The sequence below is a fragment of the Mesoplodon bidens genome, assembly GCF_964165515.1.
Source record: "Mesoplodon bidens genome assembly, chromosome: 7".
Classification (NCBI taxonomy): Eukaryota; Metazoa; Chordata; class Mammalia; order Artiodactyla; family Ziphiidae; genus Mesoplodon; species Mesoplodon bidens.
In genome coordinates, this window is record NC_138164.1 from 14,614,493 (window position 1) to 14,642,388 (window position 27,896).

Sequence of the window (27,896 nt, forward strand, 5' to 3'; positions counted from 1 at the left end):
TTCAATCTAGGGTTCGAGCTGGAAGGGGCCTCTGGATTATCTAGCCCATGTCCTTCATTTCACAAACGAGAAAACTGAGGGCCAGGGCTTGGGGTGTCGAGGTAGGGCTGGGTCTCTTCCTGGCAGTACCCAGCGTACTAGGGTTCCGGGTCTGTAAGGAAGTCCCTGCGGCTCCTCTTGGGCTTGGAGTGTTACAGCCTCTCTCAGGAACCGGCCCCCTCTCCCCCACCCCCAATCCTGTCGATCCCCCTCCTGGCTCAGGCTGGGCAGCCTCATGGCCGGCAGCATGGCTTCCTGGCTACCAACCGAGTGGCCAGCCCTTGCCGTGTCCGTGGTTTCTGCCAGTGCCTGGCCTCGGGCCCTTGCTACAGGCCCTGCCCCTCGCAGCGACTGCCGGCTTACGGAGCGCTCGCTCTGAGCGCTGGGCTCAGCCCCCCGGGGGTCAGGGTTCTCACTGCTGTTTCACACGGAAGGAAACTGAGGCTCAAGAGTTCCCTTCAGTGCTGTGCTCAAGGTCACATCACAGGTGCAGTTGCGGAGCTAGGATTTAAATCTTCTCTCATTCAGTTTGTCGTCTCGAATTTGGACCTGAGGAGTGGACTGGGGAGGGGGCGGTACTGTGACCCAGCAGGAGCGGGACAAGGGGCCCTAATGAGGGGGATCTGGGCAGCAAATCTGTGGTTCCAGCGAGCCCCCGCCCTCAGCAGCCCCCCTGGCTCTGGCTGAAAATGACAACTCCGGCCAGAACCGGCTCGCGCGCCCACGACACAGCCATTCATGCTTTAGGTGCGCATCCCACTTCATCGTCAAGACTTCCAATTAACGTGGGTTGCTATGTCTGGTGCTGGGTTAGTTTCTCGTATTTTTCCGTCCCCCCCTCCCCACCTCCCCGAGTTTACTATTTCGGAGAGACACTAGCTCTGTCATCGTGTTTGTCTCGCTCCCTCCCCACCCTCAGCAGAGGAAAACCAAAAAGCCACAGCTGGCGGCGAATGCGCGCCGGCGCTGGCCCGCGCCCTCGGCGGCGGCGGTCTCCTGTTGCTTCTCGGAGCGGCCTGCCCTTTGAAAAGGAATCTCTCCCGCACCCGGGAGCAGCGGCGGCGCGCTCCGAGGAGCCGGCGGCGCGCGGCGAGCGGGAGAGGGTCTGTGCGCGGACGCCAACCGGAGGTCGGCGGACGGTGACGTCGCGGCCCCCGGAGCCCAGCCCCGGCTGAGCTCCCGCCCACCACTCCCCACCCCTGCAGGACGCGCCTCTCCAACAAGCCCCAACCCTTCCCAGCAGGGGAGGCGGGAAAAAAGCGAAAGCCTCGCCCACAGCCCTGCCCCCAGCCCCGCCGCTCCCAGGCTGCTCCGGACTCCGCGCATCCTCCTGGGATTGTCTCGGAGGGGACCGCGCCGTGCAGGTAAGTGGCTGCGGTGGTGGCAAAGTTGGGTTCTTCTTCCGGAGAGGGAGAGAGGCTGGGGTGGGGACAGATCGCGGGGCGCCGGGATGCTGCCAGGGTTGGTTTGTTTCGGTGGGTGTGAGCGGTCCGCGCCGGGCAGCAGCCGCCTGGGCCGCGGAAACCGGGCAGGGGATGGAAACCCGGAGGTGGTCGTCGGAAGAGAAGAGGGGCTGCCGAGGGGAGGCAGGCCGTGGCGGTGGGAGTGAAGGTGTTCTGGAAAGATGCTTGCCGCTACCTGGAGCTTGGGGCTACGGTTTTGTGAGAAGGGGAAAGGGCTGCTCTCCGCTGTGTCCAGGGGGTTTTCCTTTGTTACTTGGAAGCTTGGACTCTTTAAGTGGAGTGTGCGGAGGTGAAGAGAGGGAGGGGGCCGGCTGTGTGTGTGCACACATAACCATACAAAATGGAACTTGCTGGCTCGGTGCTTGGGGGACAGGGAGAGCTGGGGCTGGGCAGTGGGCACTGGGCACTGGGAATGGGGGCAGGTAAGGAAGGCTGATTCCAGGGCGTGGGGTTCATGAGAGTGTCTGCATCAATTTTCCTCTCCTCTTGTCTAACCAGTCCTAGCTTCTTCCAGGGGGCCCTGACACCGCCCCCCCCATTCCCTCCTTTCCTGGTGCCCAGCTCTCTTTCCCTGGCAGGCCTGGCCCTGGCACAGCCTTCCCCATTGTGTCTCTTGGGCTTCCGTGGAGACTTGGAAGGGCCGCCTAGGGCTACTGGCGCTCGCTTCTGGGCTCTTACAAGTGGTGGCTGGTAAAGGGAGCACCCGACGGTGGGAGCAGGGAGCAGCCACACTGGAGCAATGGGCCTGGCTAGGCCCCTGCTGCCCACCTCCAGACACGGCGGGCTGTGGCTGCCGGGGCTTCTCGCCATGAATGGGGCCTCTGTCTCCACTTGCTTTGTCTCCTTGGCGTTGTGCTCTCTGGCTGGGCCCAGATTTCCAGGTTTGGAGATGGATCAGTGGACAGCCCATGTCCTCTGTTGAAGGATCCCTCTGTGAGGGCCCAGTACCCTCATACTGTGTATGTGTGGATATGTATATCTGTTTCCGCAACTTAGCCTTTTTCACGTGACCTGCCCGGTAGTTGCCATGGAAACCCCTCTTCAATTCTCAGCCTCCCTCCTTTTCCTGCCCATTCTTTACCTCCATATCTCCTCCCCTCCCCCCAACATGGTTGCCTAGATACTGGTTATCCCTGACTTCTCAGAGTAGGAGACCCTGGAGAGCTAGCTAGCTCCCAGCTCAAACTGATGTGGCCCCTACCCCATCCAGGCCCCCCAACACACAGTACACGTCACAAACACACCCCAAACATATGCACACTTGCCACACCACCTACACACTCACACGCATACCGCACATCCTACTTGCCACACACACGGCATCAACACACTACACACACATATATCATACCACATGTACACCACATAACACGCCAAATACACCATACATATACCACACCACAACACATCACCCCCAATGCCACACGTACACCCTGTCATCGCACTGCGTGTGCTTTCACGCATACCAGCAATAACATCCCATTGCTTCCCCAACACACACGCAGTACTTCTTCGCAATAGGTCTCTGGCTGGAAGAGAGAGGGCAGTTTCCTAGCTCTATGCCAAGGAGCATGTAGGGGAAGGCTCAAAAAGGCCAGAAGGAAACACCTCCCCAAGAACCCTGCAGAACAAGGTGGAGAGAAATGCACTTCCAGATTCCCTCAGAGGGCAGCCCCTCTCCTAGGTGCTAGATGCAAGAGGCTGGGTATGGACCAGAATTTAAATCTCTCCATGGCAGCTTTCTACCTGCCTTGACCCTGAGAAAGCCTGAGGCTCCTGGCCCCTCCTAGGAGTCTGGACTCTGCTGCTGAGTCTTCCTGCCTAGCAGAGGATCAGGCAGCTCTGGGACCAGCAGAAGGCTCTGAGCCTCCCCAGAGGAGGGAGGAAAGGTTGTGACTGTGTTCGGAGATCGATCGGAGATCGAGATCGAGATCGGAGAGGGAAGGGAGAGGAGACAAAGCCTGGATGGGGGCTGGGAGGAGAGGGGAGCCAGAAAGAGAGGAGCCAGGTGAGTTTAGAAAGTGTAGGTAGGGTGATGGCGGGGAGGAGGTCCAGGCTATCTTCCCTCCCCCAGGTACACCTTCCTGCTTTCTCCTTGTCTCCGCCAGCCACATCTGTGCATCTAGGAGAGGAAGTGGGTTTGCAGAGGGCTCCTGGATTGCCAGGGCTTTTCTAAGACCTGTCACTTCTCTAGGGGTCTCGTGGTAGTCACCGGAGGCAAGGGTCTCCTTCCTGGCCTCCTTGTGATCTCTGGACTGACTTAGGCCCCATTTCATTCAATCGTTCAAGGAATTGTGTTAAGTACTTACAATGTGTTCATTGCTAGGGCCATGAGGGTGAGATAGAAGACACTGTCCCTGACCTCAGAGTCCTAGATTTCTCAGATCCGGAAGGGGAACATCCAATCAGGACATCATGTAGATGGGGAAACTGAGGCTCGGGGTCACACACCCAGCTGTGGCTGAGGCCTCTGACTCTTCAGCCAGGATTTGTGACCCCCATACTTCCTGTCCCACATCACTTGCCTTCTTTTCTTTATTGCCAGCAATCCTCTGGGGACCAGTATCCCTTCCAAAGTGTGGGTGCCCTAGTGGGTGGGGAGCCTGCTCCATCCTATTTTCTGGTAGAATGTGGCCAGGAGAGGGGGGGAGGAGGAGCAGTTCCCTAGACCCTGGAAACTCCTCACAGCCATAGGGAAGCCAGCCCACCAGATCCCCCATAAGTCAGAGCCCAACCCTGTTGGACCTAGCTGGCTGCCATCTGGATGGCAGACTGTGCCAGGCAGCCCCCAGGACTCACTGTCTGACAAATCACCCACCAGCTTCTGCCTGAACACCCTGGAGGAAGCAAACCAGTCATGACAGGCACAGCCCCTGGAGGCAGAGAGCCTGTAGCAGAAAGGCTATGAACCTGGAGACACAGACCCAGGTTGTAGTCCTGGCTGTGCTCCAAGGGGAAGTGCATTCATCCCACAGATATCCTTTTGGATGCAAACTGCGTTTCTGGCAAAAGTCAGAAATGGTTTAGACTGATCTCAAGCAACTGAAAGCCTCCACGATTTTAGATCTCTGTTTCCACATCCATCAGCAGAGGGCCTAGATTTCATGATTTCTAAGGCATTTCTGCCTCCTAATTTTTATAGATTGTACAGTCTTGAAAGAGATCCCTTTTCTCTCCAGGTGCCAAACTGTACTCATGATTTCATAACACAGGGTTGTAGCTGAGCTGAGCAGGAAAGGGGCTGGTCTCTGGTCACTCCAGAGAAGGCCTCCCCTTTCACCCCGTGGGCCAGGAGATGCTCAGGAAGCTCAGACTGGGCTTTTTTCTCTCAGGCTGCAGTAGCCGGTCCCCCTGGACACCACATCCACCTGGTCTCTTCTGCCAGGATGAAAACTGGGGCTGGGTGGAGTCTTGGGAGATGTGGTCTCTGGAGAGGATGAGGTCCAAGGCCATCATTTGGTGGGTCTATGAATCCTCTGGACGGAGAGCCTTGGACCACCTGGAGAGCATGACGGGAGGTGCCGATCAGGGTTTTCTGTCTCTAATGAGAAACAGGGTGTCTCTGGCCAAGACAAAAGCTTGAAACCAATTTGGCAGCATCTTCTCTGCTCTGGAATGGGAAGGAGGAGGGGCCCCCTGACCTGGGAAAGTATGAAGTCAGCTTGGAGCTCACACAGGAACACACTTGTTACAAAGATGCGCGGGGGAGCGGGGCTGGGGCCCTGGGAACCAGGCTGGGACCATGGGAAGGTGGCTGCTGAGCTCAGAAGATCTGATTTGAAGCCAGGGATGAGGGAGGATCTAGTTGGAATGACAGTGCCCCCCATGCAGCTGGAGGGGAAAGCCAGGCCTGGGAAGGGACAAGAGGCGAGGTCTTAAATTCATACAAGCCATCCCTTGAACAAATGTTAACTGAGTTCCTCCCCTATGCCAGGCCCTGTGGGCTTCCCAGGACCCACAGAGCTGTGAGAAAGTCAGATGCTGGTTTCATTCACCGGGGCCCTCCTGCACCGGTAGATCCATCCATTAGCCCTGTCCCTCCCTCTCTCCCCAGCTGACTTCACCCGCACCTCCCCCGGGAAGGCCCTGCAACGTCCTTCTTCAACAAACAGGGCCCCACACTTGCTCGTGTGTGGCTCACACTGGCACACACTCTCCCCTTCTCACACATACATAATCTCCATACCTAACACACAGGCATGAGCTCACAGGTTCCCAAGCACCCTCTCACCTCACCCCGGTGCAGTCTCTCACCCAGACCATTGTGACCACCTCTTCCCTTCCACTTTCTCATCCCCCATCCTTTTACCACTGATCTTGTGGGCCCATATGTCCGACCTCTCCATTGCCCTTTTTTTTTTAATTTAAAAAATTTTTTATTTGTTTTATTTATTTATTTATTTTTGGCTGCGTTGGATCTTCGTTGCGGTGCGCGGGCTTCTCACTGCGGTGGCTTCTCTTGTTGCGGAGCACGGGCTCTAGGCACATGGGCTTCAGTAGTTGTGGCTCATGGACTCCAGAGCGCAGGCTCGGTAGTTGTGGCACACGGGCTTAGTTAGTCTGCGGCATGTGGGATCCTCCTGGACCAGGGATCGAACGCGTGTCCCCCGCACTGGCAGGCGGACTCCCAACCTCTGCACCACCCGGGAAGCCCTCCATTGCCTATTAATGAGGACAGGTGCCTGGCACTGGCCCTCGAGGCTCTCAGGAACTCGGCTGCAGCTACCTCTCCAGGCACCTTCTCCAGATGGTCGTCCTGAGCCTTGTACCTCCTACCCTCTGCCTCCACTCAGGCCCTAACCGGAATGAGCTGTCTCACTCCAGCCAGCTGAGTAGGGGGTAGCGGCCTTTGGAGACGCACAGACTTGGGGTCTAATCTGGGTGCTGACGCTTCCTAATTTTCTTAACTCTTCTAAGCCTCAGTTTTCTTATCTGTCAAATGGGCATGAGGATTGAGCAGGGGTAAGCTATGTCAAGTGCTTCTTGGTGCCTAGCATATGGTAAACACTCAGTAGATACTAGCTGCTATAATAATAACAATCGTAATAATAGTGACACATGGTTATTATTAGAATGACATTATTGTTGATTTAGCATCCTTTGAGGCTCCTCTCCAGTGCTCATTCTTTCAAATAGCTTTTCCTAATTCCCAGTAAACAGACAAGCTTTCCTCTTCCTGGTACCCCTGAAATGCTCGGTTGATTCTTCCCTTAGAGTACACGCCTACTGAGCCTTCATTTAGCTACTTATGTCCACGCCTGCTCCCCATACCCGCTCCCACCTCTTCAAAGGCAAGGTCTGTTTTTTTGCCCCAGACAGGGCCTGGCACAGTGTCAGACATGGAGAAAGCCCAGAGAGCATCTGTGAACTGAACATATGTGGGAAAAAGTCCTCACCCACCAGGGCACAGTGAAAGCCCACTTGTCCCTCTAAGCTCTCTCCCACCTGTCACTCCTACCCAGGTACCCACCACACATACCTGAGGGGTACATTCCTTTATGCCCATGTGTCATTTCAGTCCGCCTGTTCCTCTGGTAGAGTCTGAAAACTAAGCGTCAGACCCTATCGGAGGTCTGGAGGTGTTTAAGGGCTGAAGGCAATGGGAGGAAGCTGATTCATCACAGCGTTTTGGTGAGTGGAGACCTGGAGAGCTGGCTGGAGGAGGTGGGGGGAGGGGAGCACTGAGAAAGTTTTAAAATTCCTTTAAAATTCCACACAGATCTCAGGTTGTTCTGGGCTTAGATTGGATTATGACTAAAGGCATAATGATGCTGAAGCATCCATTCATTCAGTCATGGGCATTTACTGAGCAGCTACTATGCAAAGTGTTGGAGATTCAGAGATGCCTAGAATGTGCCTCTGCTTCCAAGGAGCTCACAGTCTGATGGGAGAGACACACATGGTTGTGATGGTGGTACCTGGAGACAGGCATGGGCCTTGGCTCTGTGGGAATTGGGGCAATGAGGCGTGTGGCAGGAGGGAGGGGACAGTGCATTTCCCGAAGCAGAGACAAACAAGGTCGGGTAAACCTCCACGCATGTGACGGGACCAGGCCGGGCAGGTTTCCAAGTATGCAGGCCCATGGGTCAGGGTGCATCTCTGTGTCATTTCTACCCTCAAGCAAGACAATGTGAGCATAGACAAAGTGCCCTGTAGGTTCAAACGTGCTGCCCAGAGCTGTGCTTTCAAAGGAGGTGGGCTGTTGAGCAGAGGCTGAAAGGGGCAGGTACTGTGGTCTGGCTGTGGGCAGGGTTACTCGGGCCTGGCCCCTGGGCCTCTGGCCGCTGCTCCGAGTTTCTGTTTCTGCCGCTAGGACTGTTCGTCTGGCCTCTCTTGAATGGGCCTTTGTCAGTAGGCTGCCCACCATCCAGACTCCCTGGAACTGGACTGAGATCCCTCCGGGGGCAGGGGCGTGGGCCCCTGGGCTGGCAGGTGGCAGGCCTAGTCCCGCTCCCTTACTCACTCTGGACAACTGTGTCACCAGCCTGTGCCGGGGTTGGCCGCACAACGCTGCCCTGTGTGCCTGCCTCTGAGGGCTGTTGGGACAAGCCCACAGGGTGATGTCTGGGATGGCGCTGCAAAGACTGTCATAGTCCGCAGTGATGGGGGAGGGGGGAAGCAAGGCCCTCGGACCCTGCTGGTGGGCCAGCTTCAGGTCTCTCCAGGGAATCTTTTTAGAAACCAGGCCTGTGTTGGTGATTTGTGAATTCAGTGTGTCCGCTTCTAAGGAAAGGGTCTTATTTCTTTTTGTGGTCAGGTCTTTTCTTCCTTTGCCTCAGAAGTAATCCCACATTAAAGATAAAGGTGCCTCCGAGTTAAAATAGCAAGTTCTCTGTACCTGATAAAGGAGTTTTGTCCCTCCCATGCCCCCTGTGCAGCCGGGCTGGATTGGGTCTGGGCTCACGGAATGGGAAGAGCTTTGAGTCATGGGGACCGGCGGGCCCAGCCTCCAGCCTTCCAGCTGTGGGGTGCCCTCCTCCCTGAAGGAAGGACGGGGGCGGGGTGGGGCAGACCCAGGGATGGGGCTACACAAGGAGGCCCTGCCAGGCCTGAGGGCCCTTGTGATGAGAGGGGCCTGGTAGGAAGGGGCCACCCTGGTGGGTGTCAGCAGCGATGATGGGGGCCAGAGGCCCGGCCCTGCTTGTAAGGAGGTCCAGCTGCCCTGGGGCAGTGTAGGGAATTCAGTAAAGTGACAGCAACCACTGTGAGCCCCTCGGCCTTTTAGAATGTCACCACCCTCTGCTCTCTCCTGAATCCCAGGCTTCGACTTCTCTCTGCTCTACAGCCCTTCTCTGGAATTTTATAGTTAGGCTATTAAAGAGAATAATTTATGTTTAGTGCTTATTTGATGAGCGTTTAACATGCAAATCAAGGGACCACGTTGCATGTTCCTCTGAAGGCCACAGATCCATCAGCGACCTCTGGCTGGACCCAAAGCACTTGTTTTAAAAGGCAGCTTTAAAAGCCTTTGCTGGATTTTGGCTCTGGTCTGACCCACAGGAGCCCATCCCCTATTACAGAAACATCAGACACCACCAGCAGGGCACAGAGCTCCACACCACTTGCCAGGAAGGTGAGCAGATGTGGGAGTGATAGGATGGGGTTGGGGAGCTGTTTTGTTTTTAAATGAATTAAAAATTTATTAAATTATTTTTAATAGACTGTTTAAAGAAAAATTTTAGATTTACAGAAAAACAGAACAGCTAGTACAGAGAGTTCCAATATAACCCTCCTGCACAGTTTCCCCGATTACTGTCTTACATTCGTGTGGTACATTTGTTACAATTGATGAAATAATATTGCTATATTATTGTTAACTAAAGACCATGCTTTATTCAGATTTCTTGAGTTTTTCCCTGATGTCCTTTTTCTATTCCAGGACCCCATCCAGATAACTACATTCCATTTAGTTGTTATGTCTCTTTAGGGTCCTCTTGGCTGTGACAATTTCTAAGACTTGCCTTGTTTTTGATGATCTTGAGAGTTTTTGAAGAGGACTGGTCAGGTATATCGCAGGATACCCCTCAATGGGGATTTATCTGATATTCTTCTCATGATAAGACTGGGCTTATGGGTTTGGTGGAGGAAGATTACAAAGGTAAAGTGCGATTTTTATCACATCAGATCAAGGGTACATACCATCAGTATGATTCATCACTGCTGATGTTGACGGCGCTGGGTCTCCAGTCCCTTTTAGTGCCCCCACTTCAGCAGAGTTCCAGGGCCTGGTGATCAGAGCTGCGCTTTCCACGCCTCGAGACAAACGTCAATCTGGCAACCAGCACTCGATGGCTGTCTGCACCGCCCCAGGTCTTACAAGTTGTGGAGTAGTGCAGAGAGCTTCCAGGCAGGAGAACCTTATTAAAGAGAGCATTAAACCAGAATGTGCTGTGTGACAAATCAGTGCTAATGACAGGTCACAGCTGCTCTTAGTCTGGAGAAAGAAGCAGCCCATGGGCTGGAGTGGCAGTTGGACAAAGATAGCATTTTTCAACCTTGGCTACACGTTAGAATGAACGGAGAGATTCTAAAAATTACTGATGCCTTTGGTCCCACCCCCAGAGTTTAGAATTTGATGGGACATAGTTGATTCCCGTTATTATTATTAGGAAAAAGCTCTCCATGGGATCCTGAGGTGCAGCCAGAGCTGAGAACCGGAATAAACAGGGGAGGGAAGGGCATTCTAAGTGGAGGGAACAGAATATACAATGACCTGGAGGTCGAAACACGCGTGGCAGGGGATGGGAGTAGACCATCTTAGCTGAAAGTAATGGGAGAAAATACTGAAAGGGTAGAAAAGGGATAGACTTAGAGGTATTTATATGCCAGAATAAAAAGTTTTGGGGCTTCCCTGGTGGCGCAGTGGTTGAGAATCTGCCTGCTAACGCAGGGGACACGGGTTCGAGTCCTTGTCTGGGAAGATCCCACATGCCGCGGAGCAACTAAGCCCGTGAGCCACAACTACTGAGCCTGCGCGTCTGGAGCCTGTGCTCCGCAACAAGAGAGGCCGCCATAGTGAGAGGCCCACGCACCGCGATGAAGAGTGGCCCCCAACTGCCACAACTAGAGAAAAAGCCCTCGCACAGAAACGAAGACCCAACACAACCAAAAATATTAAAAAAAAAAAAAGTTTTGATTAAAAAAAAAAAAGAATACGGAAGCACCATGATACACTTGAGTTGGGGAGAGAAGTGATCAGCATACCAGCAGCCCAGGGGAGCAGTGATGAGGGTCTGAACTAGAGCGAGCAATGGAAGAGAAGATGATAGAGACAGCGCAGGAGTCAGCGCGGCTGGGACTTTGCCACCGACACCACGTGGAGTTCGGCAGGTGGGGAGGAAACCCTGTGAACTCAGGTAAGACTGTAAGCTCCGTGAGGCAGGGACTGTGTTGCTGCAGCTCCCCCAGTGATGACTAAGGTCCTGGGCAGCAGTAGGCCATCAAGAAATGTTTGTTAATTTGGTTACTGGAAGGATAATGATGCCACTCTTTCCAAAATTACACCTTGCTCCAAAATTATCCTCCTCTTCTCCACCAATTTCTCCACCTAAATGCAGACAGATCGCAGCTCTTTGGAAAGCAATCTGATTAAATAACTCAGGCCGAGATATAAATAACTGTTAGGACTGTAGGTATTTACCTTTTAAACGAAGCATTTGGTTGAATTAAGAGCTCTCTCCTTGGGAGAATGTTGTGGGTGTGGATATAGTTTTGAGTAGGGGTGGTCTTTATTTCAGTTCTACACCCTGATCTAATTCTGAACCATACCAGCAAAGAAGGGGATCTGCGGCTTGGCAGCCTGCTCTGAAAGGCTGTCAGTTGCTGGGCTGGTAGTTCTGTTGGCATCCCCTGTGAGCTTAGCTCTGATGGACAGGATGCCCTACAACTGGTCTGGGATGCTGTCTAGCTCCCCGCATAAATACACTGATGTTCTGCTAGGCAGAGAGCATCAGGGTGCCCAGCAGCTGCTGTGGGGAGACTGGGGAGGGAGAGAAGAGAGCCCGTGCTGGTGCTGAAGCTCAGCTGGGAGTGACAGGAAGGCCTGTGAATAGCTGGGGGTCAGCGATGGCTGAAGGATATGCCAGGCCTCCTCCCGCCTCCTGAGGGGCTCCAGGGTCCCAGCCTTCACATCAGTCATAGTGGACAGAACAGAGTTGAGCGGGAAACTGTGAAAGGGAAAAAATGACATAATACATGCCAAAGTTAAATAAAGCTCAAATTTTATTTGGGTTATTCTCTCCCGCTGGTTTTTCTCCCCTGGCCTGGGTAAGAACACTTCCGTCCAATGAGCCCTGCATGGTCTTGAGTCAAGGTCAGCATTTTGATTTCCCTTAGTCCCCATGCATTGCCACAGTTGCCAGGGAGGCAGCAAGGAAGAGTGGAAAGAGCCTAGCATGTGGCATCCACAGAATTAGGAGCCAATGCCAGCTGTGCCATTGTTAGCTGCGGGGCCTTGCACGAGGTAACATAACTCGGAGCGTCACTTTCTCTCATCTGTAAAATGACGATGATATCCAACATCGCCTGCAGTTGTGATGTTCCTTTGAGCTAATGCTTGTGAAGTTGCCTGGTGAGTCAGGTGTCTTACCGATGTTTGGTGTTATCAACATCACCACCATCACCATCATCATCCCCTTCAGCCACCGTGGGCAGGTAGCAGGAGCAGGGTTGGGTGGAGCATACACAGCACCATCAGTCCCCCTTTGTCTTAACGACAGCCACAGGTACACTCGAGGGTCTGGGGCTGTAGGACAAGAGTCTCTGTGCTGATATATCTTGCCTCAACCTCCCTTAAATCCAAGAGGCAGGAGAACCAGGGTGCACAGTATCACAGTCTAGCAGAATTCTGCTCGGCCCTGCCCAGCAGGCTGCTTGGACAGCAGAGACCCTGTGTCTTCAACTGGGCAACTGTCCTACAGCCAGGGAGGGGGGTGAGATGTCTTCTCCCAGGAGCTGAAGCTGTCTGTTGACTCTCCTCCCCACGCCCTGCCCAGGGGCATTTTCCTTTCTCTGCTCTTTGGAGCACCGGTGTGACTGGGGCAGGCAGGGTATGGTGGAGGCACACGGGCAGCCAAGGATGGAGGCCCAGCCGGGGCCTCATGGGGAGGGCGACAGCATGGAGCCTCGCTTGATGTTTCTCCAAAGCAGATTTCTTTTCTCAGCAGTCTCCACCTCTCCTTGCTTTGTCACCGTGTCCATGTCTTGCTCGGTTTCTGCTGGGAGCTCCTCCCCTTGGCCAGCCTCCGTTCTGTCCTGCAGACTCTTCCTTTCTCTTCCCTTTGCCTGCCTGTCTCGCACTTCTCTTTGGGCCCCTCCCCGTTCAGCTGCTCTTCCTCTGGGGTTTCTTTCCTCTTCTGTCTCAGGTCCTCTCTGTCTTGCTTCTGTGTCTCTTGGTAGGGGCTCGCCCACTTTGGGCCGCGAGGATGTGGCCCCGTCCCTGCTGTCCCAGGCAGATCTGAGCTCCCCATGCCACTTGTTGGTGGCCCTGGGTGATGCAGCCTGTTTTTCTGGAGGCCGGAGAGGGCAGTGGCTCTGGGGAACCTTTTGCATCTGTAGAGCCCTGCTCTGCCTGCTTCCTCTGTGGGCTGAGGCCTGTCCCCCTCCTGTGTTGGGAAGTGAAAGGGGCCAACTGGGGCCTTTCCCCAGCTGTGTTCTCTGTATCTCTTCCCCATTTCCCAAGAGAAGCTAGATAATAAAGGTGGAAGCTGAGGAAAGAGTTGGGGGGATGATGATTGTATTAAAAAGCAGTTGCTATTTACCAGGCAGATTGCTCGCCTGTGACGTGGTATCTCTTCACTGCAAATGACCCAAACAACACTGCATCTGCTCGGGGGCAAGGCAGCGATTACCGGTTCATAGAGCCAGTCTGTGGGATGGGCAGAGCAGCGCTGGGCTGGGAACAGATGAGCTGGAGCTCACCCAGCCAGTACCCTGTCCCCATCTCTTCTCCCTGCTTCTCTCCCACGGGCTCTTCACCTGTGAGCTGCCGCCTGACTTCCCCCGCCAGATCCCCCCACCCCCAGATTTCACAGCTTGGCTGCTTTGACCGTCCTTCCCTTGCTTGCGGACGATATGACAGCCCCTGGGGGAATACCGAAGTCTCAAACCCAGTCCTTTCAGCAACAGGGGAGGGGCTGCGATTATCAGCCCCCAGTAGACCTATAGCGTTGGAGTGGGGGTCTGTCTCCCCTCCAGAGGGGAATGTGTGGGCAAATAACTGCCCATGCACAGAAACTAGTTCATCTAATCCTCACAGCTCCTGAGATGCCTGTTATTATTCCTGTTTTACAGTTTCAGAAGAAAAGGCTCTGAGAGGTAGAGTGACTTGTTCAAGGCCCCAACGCCACCGGGTGGCAGAGAGGCAGGATGGTGGAGTGGTCCAAAGCGAGGACTTGGTTTGCAGGGCAGAAATAGAGGCACAGATGTAGAGAACAAACATATGGACACCAAGGGGGGAAAGTGGCGGGGTGGTGGTGGGATGAACTGGGAGATTGGGATTGACATATATACACTAATATGTATAAAATAGATAACTAATAAGAACCTGCTGTATAAAAAAAAAAAAAAGAACCTGCTGTATAAAAAAAAATAAAATTCAAAAATTCAAAAAAAAAAGGCGAGGACTTGGGAGCAAAGACTTTAGACAACTTGCTTAACCTTTCTGGCCTCAGTTTCTCCATCTGTATAATGGGAATGATCATAACCAGAGCCATTTCCTAGAACTACTGTAAGGATTGAATGAGTTAGTACATGTAAACCACTTAGAACAGTACTTGGCATGCCATGAATGCCTAATAAATAGTAGGTATTGTTATCACAGAGCTTCACAGTTTACAAAGAACCTGCACATATATTATCTCACTTGACCTTTATAATAGCCTTGGAAAGTGGGCAGGGGAGTTGGCAGATCCCCCACTGCCCCCGACACCATGCTCTCACCTCTGACCTAATCAACTGCATAAATCCCATAATCTGTTACCAAACAAATCACCCTCTCCAGTGAACAGCTCTCTATCCAGCAAGGGAACAGAAATTCTCTTTTGGGGGTGAGCTGGCAGGCACTGTCCATGCTGCTCTCTCTTTCTCTCGTGAGTATGTATGAAGCCAACAGTGTTAGAGGGCTTGGTTGGTAAATGTTCACCCAGAGGCAGGAACCCCCTCTTTGCAGAGTTCATTTGATTCTCTCAGGGGGCTGAGCCTTGCAGCCTAAGCCCACTGGACTGGGACAGGAGTAGAGAACAGGATGGCAGTTGCTTGGGAGGTAAGCCCTCTGGGAGCAGCAGTGTAGGTGGCCTATCATGGCCCTTTGCCCCTGAGTGGGTGTGAGCCCTCCCCTGGGATGTGGGGCTGGGCGGGCTGGAATCCAGAACTCACTGGCAGGAAGATTACCCTTCCTACCCCCAGCAGGGAAGCAGACTGAGCTGGGCAGAAGTTTGGGATCCAGCTCTCCCTCCCCAGGGGACTGCTCTTTCTCTGCCTCAATATGTTTCCCTTTAAAATGGATTTGATGGTAACACATATTTCATAGGCTCCTTTTAAAGATTAAATGAGAATGAACATTTAAATTAGTAAAAATAGCACCTGACCTGTATGCTGTTTATCGTGATTATTATTATCATTTCTTATATCCAATCCAGGCCCCAAGCTAGGCTTCAAATACGGGCTTCCCATCCCAGAGTTTTCATTTCCTCCCATTTCCTTCTATAGTGTCCACAGAATGATTCCAGTGCCGCCCGCAGAGCTCTGTCCCCACCCCCGAACTCCCACCGGCACCTTGCTTATTCCCACTGCCAAGCTCATTGCTGGTCGACTCACCCGTCTTGGCTCCACCTTCCCTTTCACACTGCGGTGCAGGCTGCTGCTCCCCGGAAGTATGCAGTGTGAGTGGGGCTGGGCTTGTGTAGCTGCAGGAGCTCCAGCCCTGAACATCCCTGAGGTTCATGTCCTCCAGCCATTGGCTCCAGGGTCCTGCTTCATGCAGATGGACCTGGGGTCTCAGGCACACTGGCCTGGGGGGCAGCATTGCACGGGGGCTTTTACAGGCCAGTAGGCTGCAGCTGTTTCTTGCAGCTATTATGAGGAAAGGGAATTTTGAGCCTTCCAGAAGGAGCCAAGATGGAGAAGAATCACCTTGCATTTTACAAAAACAGATGATGAAACTTGGTCATGGCTTTGGGTCACTGTTTGCTTCGAGGTCAGAGAGTGTAGGGCACACAGTGGGGGTTTGGGGCCATGGTGCAGTCCCTACCTCTGTTCCAGGCCACTGGTCACATGGGTCACGAGGTGAGGGGCAAATACTTGCCATCCTGAAAGCAACCTGGTGCAGAGAAGGTGGAGTGGAGTGCTGGGCTCAGCCAGGAAGGACCCCAAAAAGCCCTCTGGAGCGCTTCCAGACAGAGCAGTCAAGTAGGTGATGACTGTCCTTTTGTTCTTTGCTTTCTTTTTCTCCTGTACATAAAACCCCAAGAGAACTTTGAGCCAAAGCATCTAAGTTGGGAAGCAAAAGGGGATGAGCCGTTTAGAGAGGAAAAGGGCAGCTGCATGTGAGTGGAGGCAATGGTTTGCTTGAGTGCCGAGGATGCCTGGCTGCCCAGCAGGGATGGGGAGCAGGGTGCTGAGGGGTTGCCAGAGAAGATCAAGGGGAACATTCCAGCCTGTCCAGCCTGGAGGCATCAGGACACTGATGTTCTCATAAGAGCACAGCGCATCCCAAAGCCAGTGCAGGGGGTGGGCCTCATCTGTTTGTGCTGACCGCTCCCCCGAGCCTCATTCCTGAGCACGTGTGATAAAGACCGAGAGTGCCATTCATGGTGGGCACCCGCGGCCCTTTCATAGAATCCGAGGCTAAAGAGGCCTGAAAGGGCTGCCAGAGCCAGGCCCCTGTCTCCAAAAAGATCTGAACACAAATAGATCAGACTCCCTGCCCTCTATTTTCCTCCCAAACAGTAAGACTTACTAATGTCTTAGGAATATAAAGAATCTACCTCTTTGCCCATAAATCAGACCAGTTTGTCTGATAATTTTTGGTCCTGGGCCTTTTCTGTTTTCAGTCCTTAGCCTGGTCTTAGACCATTCAGATCCACGCTACGTTGATACCTACCTGCACCAAACTCACCCACACAGCACAGCCAGGATAATCAGAAAGGACTATTCTGACCATCTCTTTGCCCCCTGTTGAGAGAGTGAGGCGTTGGGCTCCAAGCCTTCTGAAGGCCCTTTCTGGACGTGGTTCCATTACTCGCCTTCCCTGAAGCCAGCACTGCCCCCCGACATCTGACCAACCAAAGGTGGTCTTTTTTTTTTGGTGGTTTTTTTGGCCGTGCCACGCGGCATGCAGGATCTTAGTTCCCCGATCAGGAATCGAATCCGTGCCCCCTGCAGTGGAAGCGTGGAGTCCTCACCACCGGACCGCCCGGGAATTCTCCAAAGATGGTGTTCTCGTGGAGAGCCCAGGAGGCTGGCAGTACTCTTCTCACCGCCTCACTGCCCTCGTCACCCGCATTCCTAGAGGTGCCGTGTCTTCTTTCCTGGCTCCGGCTGGGCTGCCCGAGGACTCAGGCATTGCTCAGCCTTCCCTGCTGCCCTCATTGTGCTTCTGTCCTCCAGCCCTGGCCTGCCCACTGCCCAATCCCAGCAGACCAGAGCAGTAGGCAGGGGCTGGAGGCGTGGGTTCTGGGCCCGGCTCTGCCCCTGACTAGCTGGATGAATTGGCTGCATCACTCCTCTTGGGGCCCCAGTCTCCTGAAATAAAAAGTAAGAGCTTTCATCGCAGTCATTCTAACTCACCGGCATTCTGTGATTCTAACTCCGTTTGGTAAACCTCAGATCTTGGTTATATCCTATTTATATACAGTGGAATTTTCTTTTAACCAGCTTCTTTGTTGCAAAGGTTTGGATACCTCATAGGCTAAATCATACAATAACGTGTCTGGGGTAACCTGTTAGCCTAAACACTGGGGCTCAGGCATTCTGTGACCCCATAAAAGGATCCCTTCTGGCATGTCCTGTCTGGAGGGGGACCTCATCTTTCTCTGGGGATCCTGCTAGTACCCAGGCCTTGATGATACCCCTGGGCATGTTTTTGATGGGCTGAACCCAAAGAAAGGCAAGCGGGTGGGATGGAAGGGATGGGAGGTGAGGCCTTGGGGGCTGAGTGAGACAGAGATGAGGATGAGATAATGATGTTCCACTGTAATTTGGAGCCTGTACATTTTAAAGGGAGGTCATTTCTGAGTTATTTTCACAATAGAACTGGGTATTCTGATCTACCTCACTGCTGCATGTAATCAAAAATAACATAGCATGATGCTATATCACCAACTAGTGGCTTCTCTTTCTGAGCAGCTTTTACCCAGCAATTATGTGAAATTATGTGACTCAGTATGGAAAGATAATCACCGGAGAAACTCTTCTGATTGCTTTCTCCTGCACATGCAGAAAAGCAAGTGTGCAGACAGCAGAAAGATCAGGGAGGAAAATTAACATGGATGTGCTATTGCCGCCCAAATTGTCAGCTGTTTACCAATGTAGAGATAAATGAGAGCATGGAAAGGAGGAGAAAAATGAATGGAAAATCAATTCTTTCTCAGGAGATGCTACTGAGGAAGCAAAATGCGACTGGTCCCATTTTTGGGGAGGATGATCTGAATGATCTAGAGTTCAAGACTCCCCATCTAACAGCGATGATTTCGCCAGAGTCCCATCCCAGGGAGCCAGGTCCTCAGGCACCCCCAGGTAGGGAGGGGGTCCATGACCTCACATGCACAGGAAGCTAAGGTAATATTCCCGAATGCCCTCTCCCAGCTCCACCCGATTCTGCCTTGCTTTTCCGTCTTCCAAAGATCCCTCCCTCCTTTCTTCCATTTACTTCTTAAACTCTGTGGCCTGGAAATGAGATGTACCACTTCTACCACCTCTTAATCTCCTCCTCCCCCTAGCCAGCTCCAGGCAGCCCAGCTTCCTTGCTGGGATAAAGGAATGTGTGGGAACTGGGAGGGTGTAGGACACAGAGGGGCAGCTGTGTGGGAGGGAGGGAAGGCAGAGAGAGAGTCCCTTGGTGCATCAGTGAGAGAAAGGCGTTTTGTGTCCCGTCAGAGGCTCTGTATGTGTACTTGGCCACTCGACTCGGGGGCAGTGCCAGGGGTACCAGCGGGATTTTAAAAAATGGGTGTGGGGGGGCCGAGAGGCACCCTGAGGAAGCTTGTGCTGAGGTGTGGCTGGTATAGTCCAGGCCTGGGCAGCAGCTTGACAGAGCGAAATTGGTCCCTTTTCAAATCTGTAACAGTGTTTCTTTCAGCTCACTGTAACTTGATCAGGAATGTTTTCTTTAGAATACAAAGACAGGTCTTTACTCTTTAGCCTGGCATTCAAGATCCTCTAGAGGCTGTCTCCCAACTGTCTTATCAGAATTCTCACTACCCACACCCTCATGCTTTACACAACCCGATTATTCACTGTTTGGGAAGGTATCTTACTCTAGGAATGGCAAATACTTTGCAGATGGCTGTCACGGCCCCCTCCCTATGTAGACATTACTAATGGATGAAGGCCCTCTCTCCTGCCCCACTTCATTCAGAATCCTTCTGAGGAAGCCACTAAAGGCGGCCACTATTTTTTTTTTTTAATTTATTTTTGGCTGCATTGGGTCTTCGTTGCTGCACGTGGGCTTTCTGTAGTTGCTGATACACCAGAGCCCTCTGCTTTCAAACCTTGCCGCCCTGTCCTGTTCACCTGTCTATCCCTTGCAGAACCCGGGATCGTATAACCCCGTCTAGGAATTCAGTGTGTATGTATGTGGGGGGGTTAACTTGAATGTGAGCATCTATGGAGGCCACAACAGTGAGAGGCCCGCGTACCGCAAAAAAAAAAAAAAAAAAAAAAAGTACTGATACATGCTACAGTATGGATGAACCTTGGAAACCTTATGCTAAGTGAGAAAAACAATGCAAAAGGACATGTATTTTATGATACTTTTATATGGAATGTCCAGAATAGGCAAATCCATAGTGACAGAAAGTAGATTAGTGGTTGTCAGGGACTGGGAGAAAGAAAAAATGGGAAATGACTGCCAGTGGGTACCGGCTTTCTTTTTGAGATGATGAAATGTTTCTTAGTGCTGATGGTTGCATAGTTTTGTGAATATACTAAAAATCATTGAATCATACATTTTAAAAGGATGAATTTCATGGTATGTGAATGGTATCTTAATTAAAAAAAACTTTTTTGAAGAAGAGCAAGGGACTGATTAAAAATATATATTCAGGGTACTGTTTACTTCTGGGAGTAAGGCGGAGGGATGGGTTGGAGGAAAATAGAAGTAAATGTAGCAGTACGTATAAAGTGCTAGTTCTTAAGTTACTTAATGGGTGTTTCCTTTATGTTTCATTACATGTGTATTACATATATATATATTTTTTTTAATTTTATTTATTTATTTATTTACCTATCTCTGGCTGTGCTGGGCTTTCTCTAGTTGCGGCGAGCGGGGGCCACTCTTCATCGCGGTGCGCGGGCCTCTCACTGTCGTGGCCTCTCCCGTCGCGGAGCACAGGCTCCAGACGTGCAGGCTCAGCAGTTGTGGTTCACGGGCCCAGTTGCTCCACGGCATGTGGGATCTTCCCAGACCAGAGCTCGAACCCGTGTCCCCTGCATTGGCAGGCAGACCCCCAACCACTGTGCCACCAGGGAAGCCCACATATATTTTTGTACATATAAAATGTACTACGAAACTTAAAAGAAATGTACTACGAAACTTAAAAGAAATACAAATATTAAATGAAGTAGCATTCAAGGCAACTGACTGCCTGATGAGAAATGCTCCTTGAGTTGGGAGTCCAGAGTTCTGGGTCTGTGCCTTGGCCTGACTCTGGATGGAGCTGTTCTGACCTCTGCTGGCTGGGAGGTGAAGGGCAGCTGGGGGCTGCTGGCTGTGGGGCCGGAACGGAATAGGGCGTGAACCGACAGAGCAAGCATGGTCCTGGCCCCTAGGCAGTGTGCAGGGGGTTAGGCCGCTGCCAGCCTCACCCCACTAAAGAAAGAGCAAGCAGCCTTGGGCTTTCGTGTTTCGGGTTTCATTCCCCTTTCCTCTCTGGCTCTTTACCACACTCCTTTAATTAAGCCCAGGAATGAGGTGTGTGTAACTGCACCGAAATCCATCCCTGGGAGGGACCAACCGGCCCTGCCCTCTGCCTCCATCCAGGGGCCACTGACCCCAGAGGCCAGGGGCTTGAGCTCATGAGCAGAAGTCTCAGGCCCTTTCTGGGGAAGGAGAGGCCAGGGCGCTGATGCTCAGAGAACACGTCTCCGTGCTCCCTTTGTTTAATCAAACCCCCTATCTGGAGGATTATGAACTAAAGTCTATAGGAAGAGTTGACCTGGGCACTTTGGAGGTGAGAGTGTGAGGGGTACCTTGATGGAGAGCTGTCAGCATTTCAGGGTTTACTCTAAAGAGTCCAGGAAACAGCAGGCCTTCCTCCCCAACCCCTGGCTCACCTGCCCCATTTAATCTGATAGAAAGAAGAACATCTGCCAGTGGGTCTCAGTTGTAGGGAACCAAGCCAGAAAGTCCCAGACATCTTAATGAGCTAGAGATGGCCACGTCTCTAGGTGGCCCAGAGAGGAGGACACAGGTGACGTGATCTCCCAAGCCCTTGGGGTTTTATGACTTTGGCACCAGAGAGGCAGCTGGGCAGAGGCGTTCCTGAGCTGCGTTGGGATCCAGCCTGTGCTGCTCACTCGCTACCATGAGTGTCCTTTCACCCCCTTAACCTCAGGCTCTTCACCTGCAAAATGGGTTAGTCACAGTGCCTGCTAGTTGAACTGATTCTGTTGTAACTGAACTCAGGCGTGCAGAGCACACCATAAGGAGTCTATAAATGTCAACTGCTTTGGCTTTGTTGTCTGACCTCACACCGTGTGGAGAGAGCTCAGAGTCGGGGTGGGAATCCGACTGGGGCCCCCGCCGGGCTGAGGGTTAGAGTGGGGAGTCTCCTACCCAGAGAGTCATTTTCCTCCCTCCGTCCCCAGACGCCATGGAGGTGGTGCTGCTCTTCCTGTGCGGCCTGCTGGCCCCGGTGGTCCTGGCCAATGGTAAGTACCCCTTTCTGGTGGAAGGTCCAGGCCCTTTGGGACACTAGGGTTGGGGGGCTCTCAGATTCTACATGTCTGACCAGCTGTCTCGCCTTTAGTCAGCAAAGAAAGTCCTGGAAGGTGGCAGCTAACACAGCCCCTTATTCCAGCCTGCCCACCTTTCCCCATGGGCTCCAGCCCTCAAGCCCACCAGGTCCCTGTAGACTTTTAACCTGAACTTTGGGAGTCAGACTTGTACATCAGTCTCTAGATTGCGCAAGTCACGTGTCCTTCCATGGTCTTAGTTTCCCCACCTATAACAAGAGGAAAATAGACCCTGCCTTTTGATGATGACGTAAGATGAAAAGGAGCAATAAATGTGGATGCTGTGAATGCAGACTCTGATTGGTGCTCTGAGCTGCACCTGCCTTTGGCTTCTAGGCTGGCCCTGGCAGGCAGGCCCACCCTTCCGTGCTTCTCTGGGCATCTCTGTTTCATGGGCCCTGTTTCCCAGGAATTCCTTCGTGGGGAGTGAGACCTGTGAGACAAGGTAGGATATTTGGGAATCAGGATGTGTAGCTGTCCCCCCCTTGACCACACCTGTTTGTTTTTCTAGCAGCTGAGCAGGAGAAAGAAAAGGACCCTTTTCATTATGGTGAGCAGGGATGGCGACCCTGGGTGGGGAGGGGGAGGCACAGCCCCATCTAGGGGTGGGGATGGACACGCTCTCCCTGGCCCTTCCCCTCTTCTTCTCTCACTCTTGTTCCTTTGGCAGACTACCAGACCCTGAGGATCGGGGGATTGGTGTTTGCTGTGGTCCTCTTCTCGATGGGGATCCTGCTTATCCTAAGTAAGTTTGTTTGTTCCTTTGTTCACTCTAAGGGCAACGTTTGCAGCTGTGAAGTGAGTGGCGAACAGTGTAAGAGACTGGCGGTTCTCTTTCCTGGAGAGGGAAGGAGCCTGTCTGTCTTCCTAGTTATCTCCAGGGCCTAGTCCACTGCTGGGCACATAATAGGTGCTCAGTGAAACAGTGAAGAATGAACAAAATAAGTGCTCGATGAAAACAAGCACAGATACGAAGGGGCGGAGGTGGCTGTCCCCGTGCTGTAACCATCAGGGCGCGAGTGGGGGAGTCACAGGAGAGGAGACAGGGGCTGTCCTTAGAGTGCTCCGAGGGGTGTGCCCCTGCGTGCGTTTCCCCTCGTGAGCCTGGGCTGCGCGGAGCTGTCTGCGTATACATGGTCAAGCAGACAGTGGCGCTGTAGGCATCCAAGCTGCTGACGGTTGAACCTTGGCCTCCGAAGAGCCCTGCTCCAACCAGGGATCGCCGCATGCAGCTGTGCAAACCGTGCAGTGCCCAGGAGTCGGGGCTTCTGTTCACACAGTCCCACAGACTCACCGGGCAGCCCTGCTGGGGCTAAGCCAGGACATTGACCTTGGATAGTTTCTTTGCCTTTCAGGTCGCAGATGCAAGTGCAGTTTTAACCAGAAGCCGCGGTAAGGATGCCATGGCTGTGGACATCTGGGGTGATGACGCTAAGAGGGGACAGGGAGGGGCCTGTGGTGTGTGACCCCAAATGAGTGTGCTTTTGGCTTCTTGTCTCAGAAACAGGCTGTGTGTGTTGGGGTAGAGGTGGAAGTTTTGAGGATTGTCAGGCAGCCTTTGGGGCAAAGGAGAGGTCAAAACATCAAGGGTTAGCCCATCCTTCTTTTTTCTGATGTATGTGTGGGGTGGGGGAAGGGGAGAAGATGCTGGATCCTTGTCTGGAGGCCCTTGAGTTGGGCTTGGGGGAGGGGAAGCAGAGGGCCTCCGGGCCTCTCTTGAGATCTGTCTCCTCTCTTCAGGACTTGTGACACTGCCCTGTGGTCACCTGCTCATGAGGTTCTTTGAGCTTTGTGGAATCTTGGGCTTCCTTTCGCCCACCCTCTACCTCCACCTAAGGGCACAGCCCATTAGTCCACCATGGTAACCCAGGGCAGCGCTGGACCTCAGGAGTCCAAAGTCTGTGGCAGGACACAACCCAAGACCCCAAGCAGCCCTAGGCCATCTCTTCCCAGTACTTAGCTCTCTCAGGGGCCGACACTGAAGGGTGCCTGTAAGTTCCCCTGACTACATCCCCTTTGGCCCTGGCCTCCCCCGCCCCATGAGCCCCGTGGTGGAGAATGATCCACCATGACTTGGAGGAGACGGATCCCAGGGCCCTGCCCCAGCAAGGTGAGTGGCAATGCTCTCTGGGTTTGCCCTGGAGACCTCTGACGGGCTTGCATTTCATCCTCTTGCAGGGCTCCAGGGGACGAGGAGGCCCAGGTGGAGAACCTCGTCACTGCACATGGTAAGTGTCAGGACCGCCCGCCCAGGTGGGATGGAGGGAATGGGCAAGGGTTCTCCTACAGCTTGAAGGCCGGGGACGGTTGCCAGGTGCTATCGTCTCTTGAGCGCCGGCCGGTCAGACGTGCTTCCATAGTGCCAGGGGGTGGGGGCGGCCCGGGGCCTCTGCTCTGCGTCTCTCCCTCACCTCCACCAACAGGCTGCTGCTCCTGACGGCTGCTATTTACAGGGAATCTGCTTAGCGTTTGGCATGATACAAAGTGCTTCACTTCTCACGTAATGGGCGCACAGCCCCATGAGGTAGGCGTCACTCGCCACATTTTACAACCAAGGGACTCAGAAAAGTTAAGGAACGTGCCAGGTTCTCTAACGAGCGAATAACAGGACAAGGATCTGCCCCAGGCCTGTCTGACTCAAAATCCACATGACTCACCTTTGCTGTGCGGGTCAGGCTCCCCCGGAGACAGGCACAGTCACGGCTGCGGCAGGGGGTGGCCCGCTGGGGTGAGGGGTTCATGCACTCCCCTCTATTCTGGTTCTCTTTCCAGCAACGGAGCCCCAGAAAGCAGAGAACTGAAGTGCAGCCCTCAGGCACAAAGGTAAGATGCTATCTGCCTGCATCTTCCTGTCACCATCACTGTTCTGACTGAAGTCCGGCCGAGGAGTCATCAGGGAAGAATTGGGCTAGCTTTTGCAACGTGCCCAGCTTTTATTATGAGCTGGAGGCTCGTATTTATCAGGAGGCTCGCGTCTGAAGGGTGATGAGACGGACGGATTGAAACCTCCCAGGTGTACCACACACACACAGAATGAGCAGTCGGCAAATAGAGCTTCCATACCAACCCAGCGGTCAAGTTGATAGGGTGCCATCCTAGCTACCACGTGGGCAGGACTTGGGAGAGAATTAGAGTCAGTGAAATACTCCTAATATCAAAGTAGCATAAAGACAATGGCTTTCAGTGATGATTCAGAGAGTACCTTCAGGCCGGTTTTTAAAGTTAGCATTTTATTTTTAAACTTTCCAACCCTACGTAAAAGTAGGGAGAATAGTATATGACCCCCCCATACCAGCATTATCAGTTCTTGACGTTTAGGGGCACTGTTTTTAGTTCTGTTTAGTATCCGTTTCCATTGTTCATTAAATCAACAGTAATGCAGGAAAAGTAATAAATGCTTTACAGTTTTCAAAATGCTGCCACAAACACAAACTCACTCAAGCCTGCCACAAGATGTAAGAAGGACAGGTAGGGTTTAGCCCCATTTTATAGATGAAGAAACTGAGGTCAGAGAGAGTAGCCATACATATAGTAAGTAACTGGCAGTTGAGTGCTGCATTTCACTACACCCCTCTGCTCCTGCCCGTCTCCCTTTATGACATACCCTGGAATATACTGGGGCGTGGCGGGGATCAGTCTTCCATCAGCTCACTTCTGCCTTTTTTTCCACACAAATAAGGGATATACTTTATCCTAAATTGTAAGTTAAAGGAGATTTCTGGATGTAAAATGCCTGACACACCAGCTTTTACCATCGTGGTAATAACACAGGGTACTTGTGGAGCATTTGAATTCTTTCCTAAGGGTGGAAAGAGCGGGGCTCATTACCTCCTGTCTTCTGGCTGGGCCTCGGGAAGGTTAAAGATGCCTCAGTTTGACGTGGCCATAGATCCAATCCAGGAGGCAGGCATCCCAGCTGCAGCTCGGTGTTCCGTCTACGTCGTGGCAGCTGGCAGCTCAGAATCTGGGGAGCAGTGTGGGAAGGCTCCAGGGAGAGAGCCTTGAGCCAGCAGTTGTCTTTTTTTTTTTAATTATTTTTACTTTTTTAACTAGAACTTCCTCGGAAACCCTGTTTTCCTGAGTCTCAGGACTGTGAGCAATTCTTGGAGGTGTCCTGAGATAGAAACCCCGGGTTTAACAATTTCCTTTCCACATCTACCAGGTTCCATCCCCCTGAGAGAGCCCCTCTCCTGAGCTCCACGCCCTCCTCCACCTTCATCTCCTGGCCCTGCTTCTCAGGCTCATCCTCCTTGATTTACTGAGAACCAGGCACTTAGAGTGGGTCTCATCTTGGGAGTTTCCGTGGGCAGAGGGTCTGTCCTAATTAATGGCTGGGGGACGAGCAGGTAAAGAGTTGTGAAAGGAAGCCAGAGTTTCGTTTTAATTTAAATTCTCTCTCACTTCAACCTCCAGAACCTGAAGGCAGCTGCTTGAACCTTTCGATGCAAATGCTGATGCTTAAGAAAAACGGCCACTTCAGCAACAGATCTTTCCCCGGGAGAAGCCAAGAACTTGTGTGTCCCCCACCCGCTCCCCAACCCCTCGACACCTGTCCTCAACTTAATGATGCAACCCCTGCCTCCCTGCAGCCTGTGGTCTCGTCCCCCTCCTGTGACGTGTGTCTGGGTGTGTGTGTGTGCCTGATGACTGTGGTCTTCGTGGCTGCTTGTTCGTGGCTGACATTGTATCTTAGTGAACCTGGCCCCACTTTCCTGGGCAGGAGCTGAGCCATGTGGCTGTCAGCTTGTCTCTGCTCTCCACGGCCCCATCACCTTCCACACCTGGGAGTCTGCTTTGTCCCTAAGAGACCAGTTCCTTCTCTTGATTTAGGGGTGGATGGAGGGGCTGGGCACGGGCGGAGTCTCCGATTGGCTTGGGACTTGGGAAGGTTTACATCACCTTTGTGATCCTTCTACATGGCCCGTCTTCACTCCTTTTATAAGAACCTTGCTTCCATATTTGTCCCTGGACCAAGTCTGTTCTGAGGTCTCTTGGCAGTGGGAAGTTCCCAGCAAGGAGCTGATGAGCCCGCTTTGCCCTCGGGCAGCTACACCCCTTCCCTGGTGCCCATCTGCCCCACCTTACTCCGCCCCTGGGGAACGTGCCCCTTGCATATCTTCTCAGCAATAACCCCGTGGGCTCTGGAACCCTACCCCCTTCTCCAGCCTTCCCTGCTCCCAAGATGCCCATCTACAGCCCAGCTCGTCTGGACTCAGACTCCTGTCCCTGAACTGGGGCTCTGGCAGGTGATGGCTGAAGAGGTGGATTCAGCTGGGGCCGGTGCTCTGGGGAGGGGCAGCTGGGAGAGCAGGGGTCCTTTGCTTCTCTGTCCACATCCCATTGGCCAGGCAGCAGCGGGGGCTCCCGCACCCTCTGCTCGCCTGTCACTGGCCAGAACGGCAAGTGCAGCGGCTGTGCTGCAGGGTTAGGGACCCGGCAGGGCTCCGCACAGCCCTGCTGCAGGGGGAACAGCACGAGGTCGAAGCTGGGGAAGAGAGTGGAAAATCAGACCCCGCCCCTCCCGCTCATCGTGTTCTCGTGGAAACTAACCAAACCGTGCCGCTGTGACCAGGACTGCTGTTCTCTGTGTCGTGGTCTCTCCTCAACAACGACGAAAGGAATAAAATACCACTTGTTTCCTAGTGGCTCTGAGGTGCTTTCCTTTCTGTGAAAGAACTTGAATATTTGTAGGGCCTGTGGTGCTTGAAGGGCTAAAGGGACCGTGTCCTTGGTCAGAGGGAGGAGGTGGCAGCTGCAGGGCCAGCGGGGAGGTGTTTTATTTCCGGGGGGGTGTTGTTTATTTCCGGGGGTGGGTTTATTTATCTCGGGGAGTGCGTTTATTTCCGCTGCTTGACCACTTAGCTCCTCCCCTGCTCCTCATGCCTCCCCTTCCTCTCCCCTCCTTTACCCGCACCCCTTCTCCTCACCCTTTCCTCCCCCTGCTTCCGCCCCGGTCAGTGGGTTCAGGCTCCACCCCATAGCTGGACCTGTGCCTCCCACATGCCCTGGAGAGAAGGGAATCACGATGGCTTGACCGAGGGCTTGCTGGCCTGGAAGGAAAGGTTCTCACCTGTCCCTTTGGTCAGGTCTGGAACCACTACCTAAGGACTTGACAGAGAGGGGTGTGGGTGGGTTACTTGGGTTATGATCAAAGCCCTTTTACCCTTTCACCTTTCTCTAAACCCAAATACCCCCTCCTCTGTGAAGCCTTCTTGGACTTAA

The 27,896-nt window shown here is 53.0% G+C and overlaps 1 protein-coding gene across 2 annotated transcripts; it reads left to right on the top strand.

The window, feature by feature from the left end:
• Window positions 1-1,293: 1,293 nt before the first annotated feature.
• Window positions 1,294-27,316, top strand: FXYD6 (FXYD domain containing ion transport regulator 6). 2 transcript variants are annotated; one of them, XM_081239939.1, is made up of 8 exons: window positions 1,294-1,403; window positions 21,528-21,590; window positions 22,186-22,224; window positions 22,345-22,419; window positions 23,030-23,066; window positions 23,853-23,902; window positions 24,447-24,497; window positions 26,088-27,316. In XM_081239939.1, exons 2-7 carry the CDS (start codon window positions 21,533-21,535, stop codon window positions 24,473-24,475), a joined length of 288 nt encoding a protein of 95 aa, XP_081096065.1. In that variant the 5' UTR covers window positions 1,294-1,403; window positions 21,528-21,532; the 3' UTR covers window positions 24,476-24,497; window positions 26,088-27,316. The 2 variants fall into 2 exon arrangements, with proteins under 2 accessions (XP_081096065.1, XP_081096064.1); XM_081239938.1 differs by having other exon boundaries at window positions 1,319-1,403; window positions 22,189-22,224.
• Window positions 27,317-27,896: the final 580 nt, after the last annotated feature.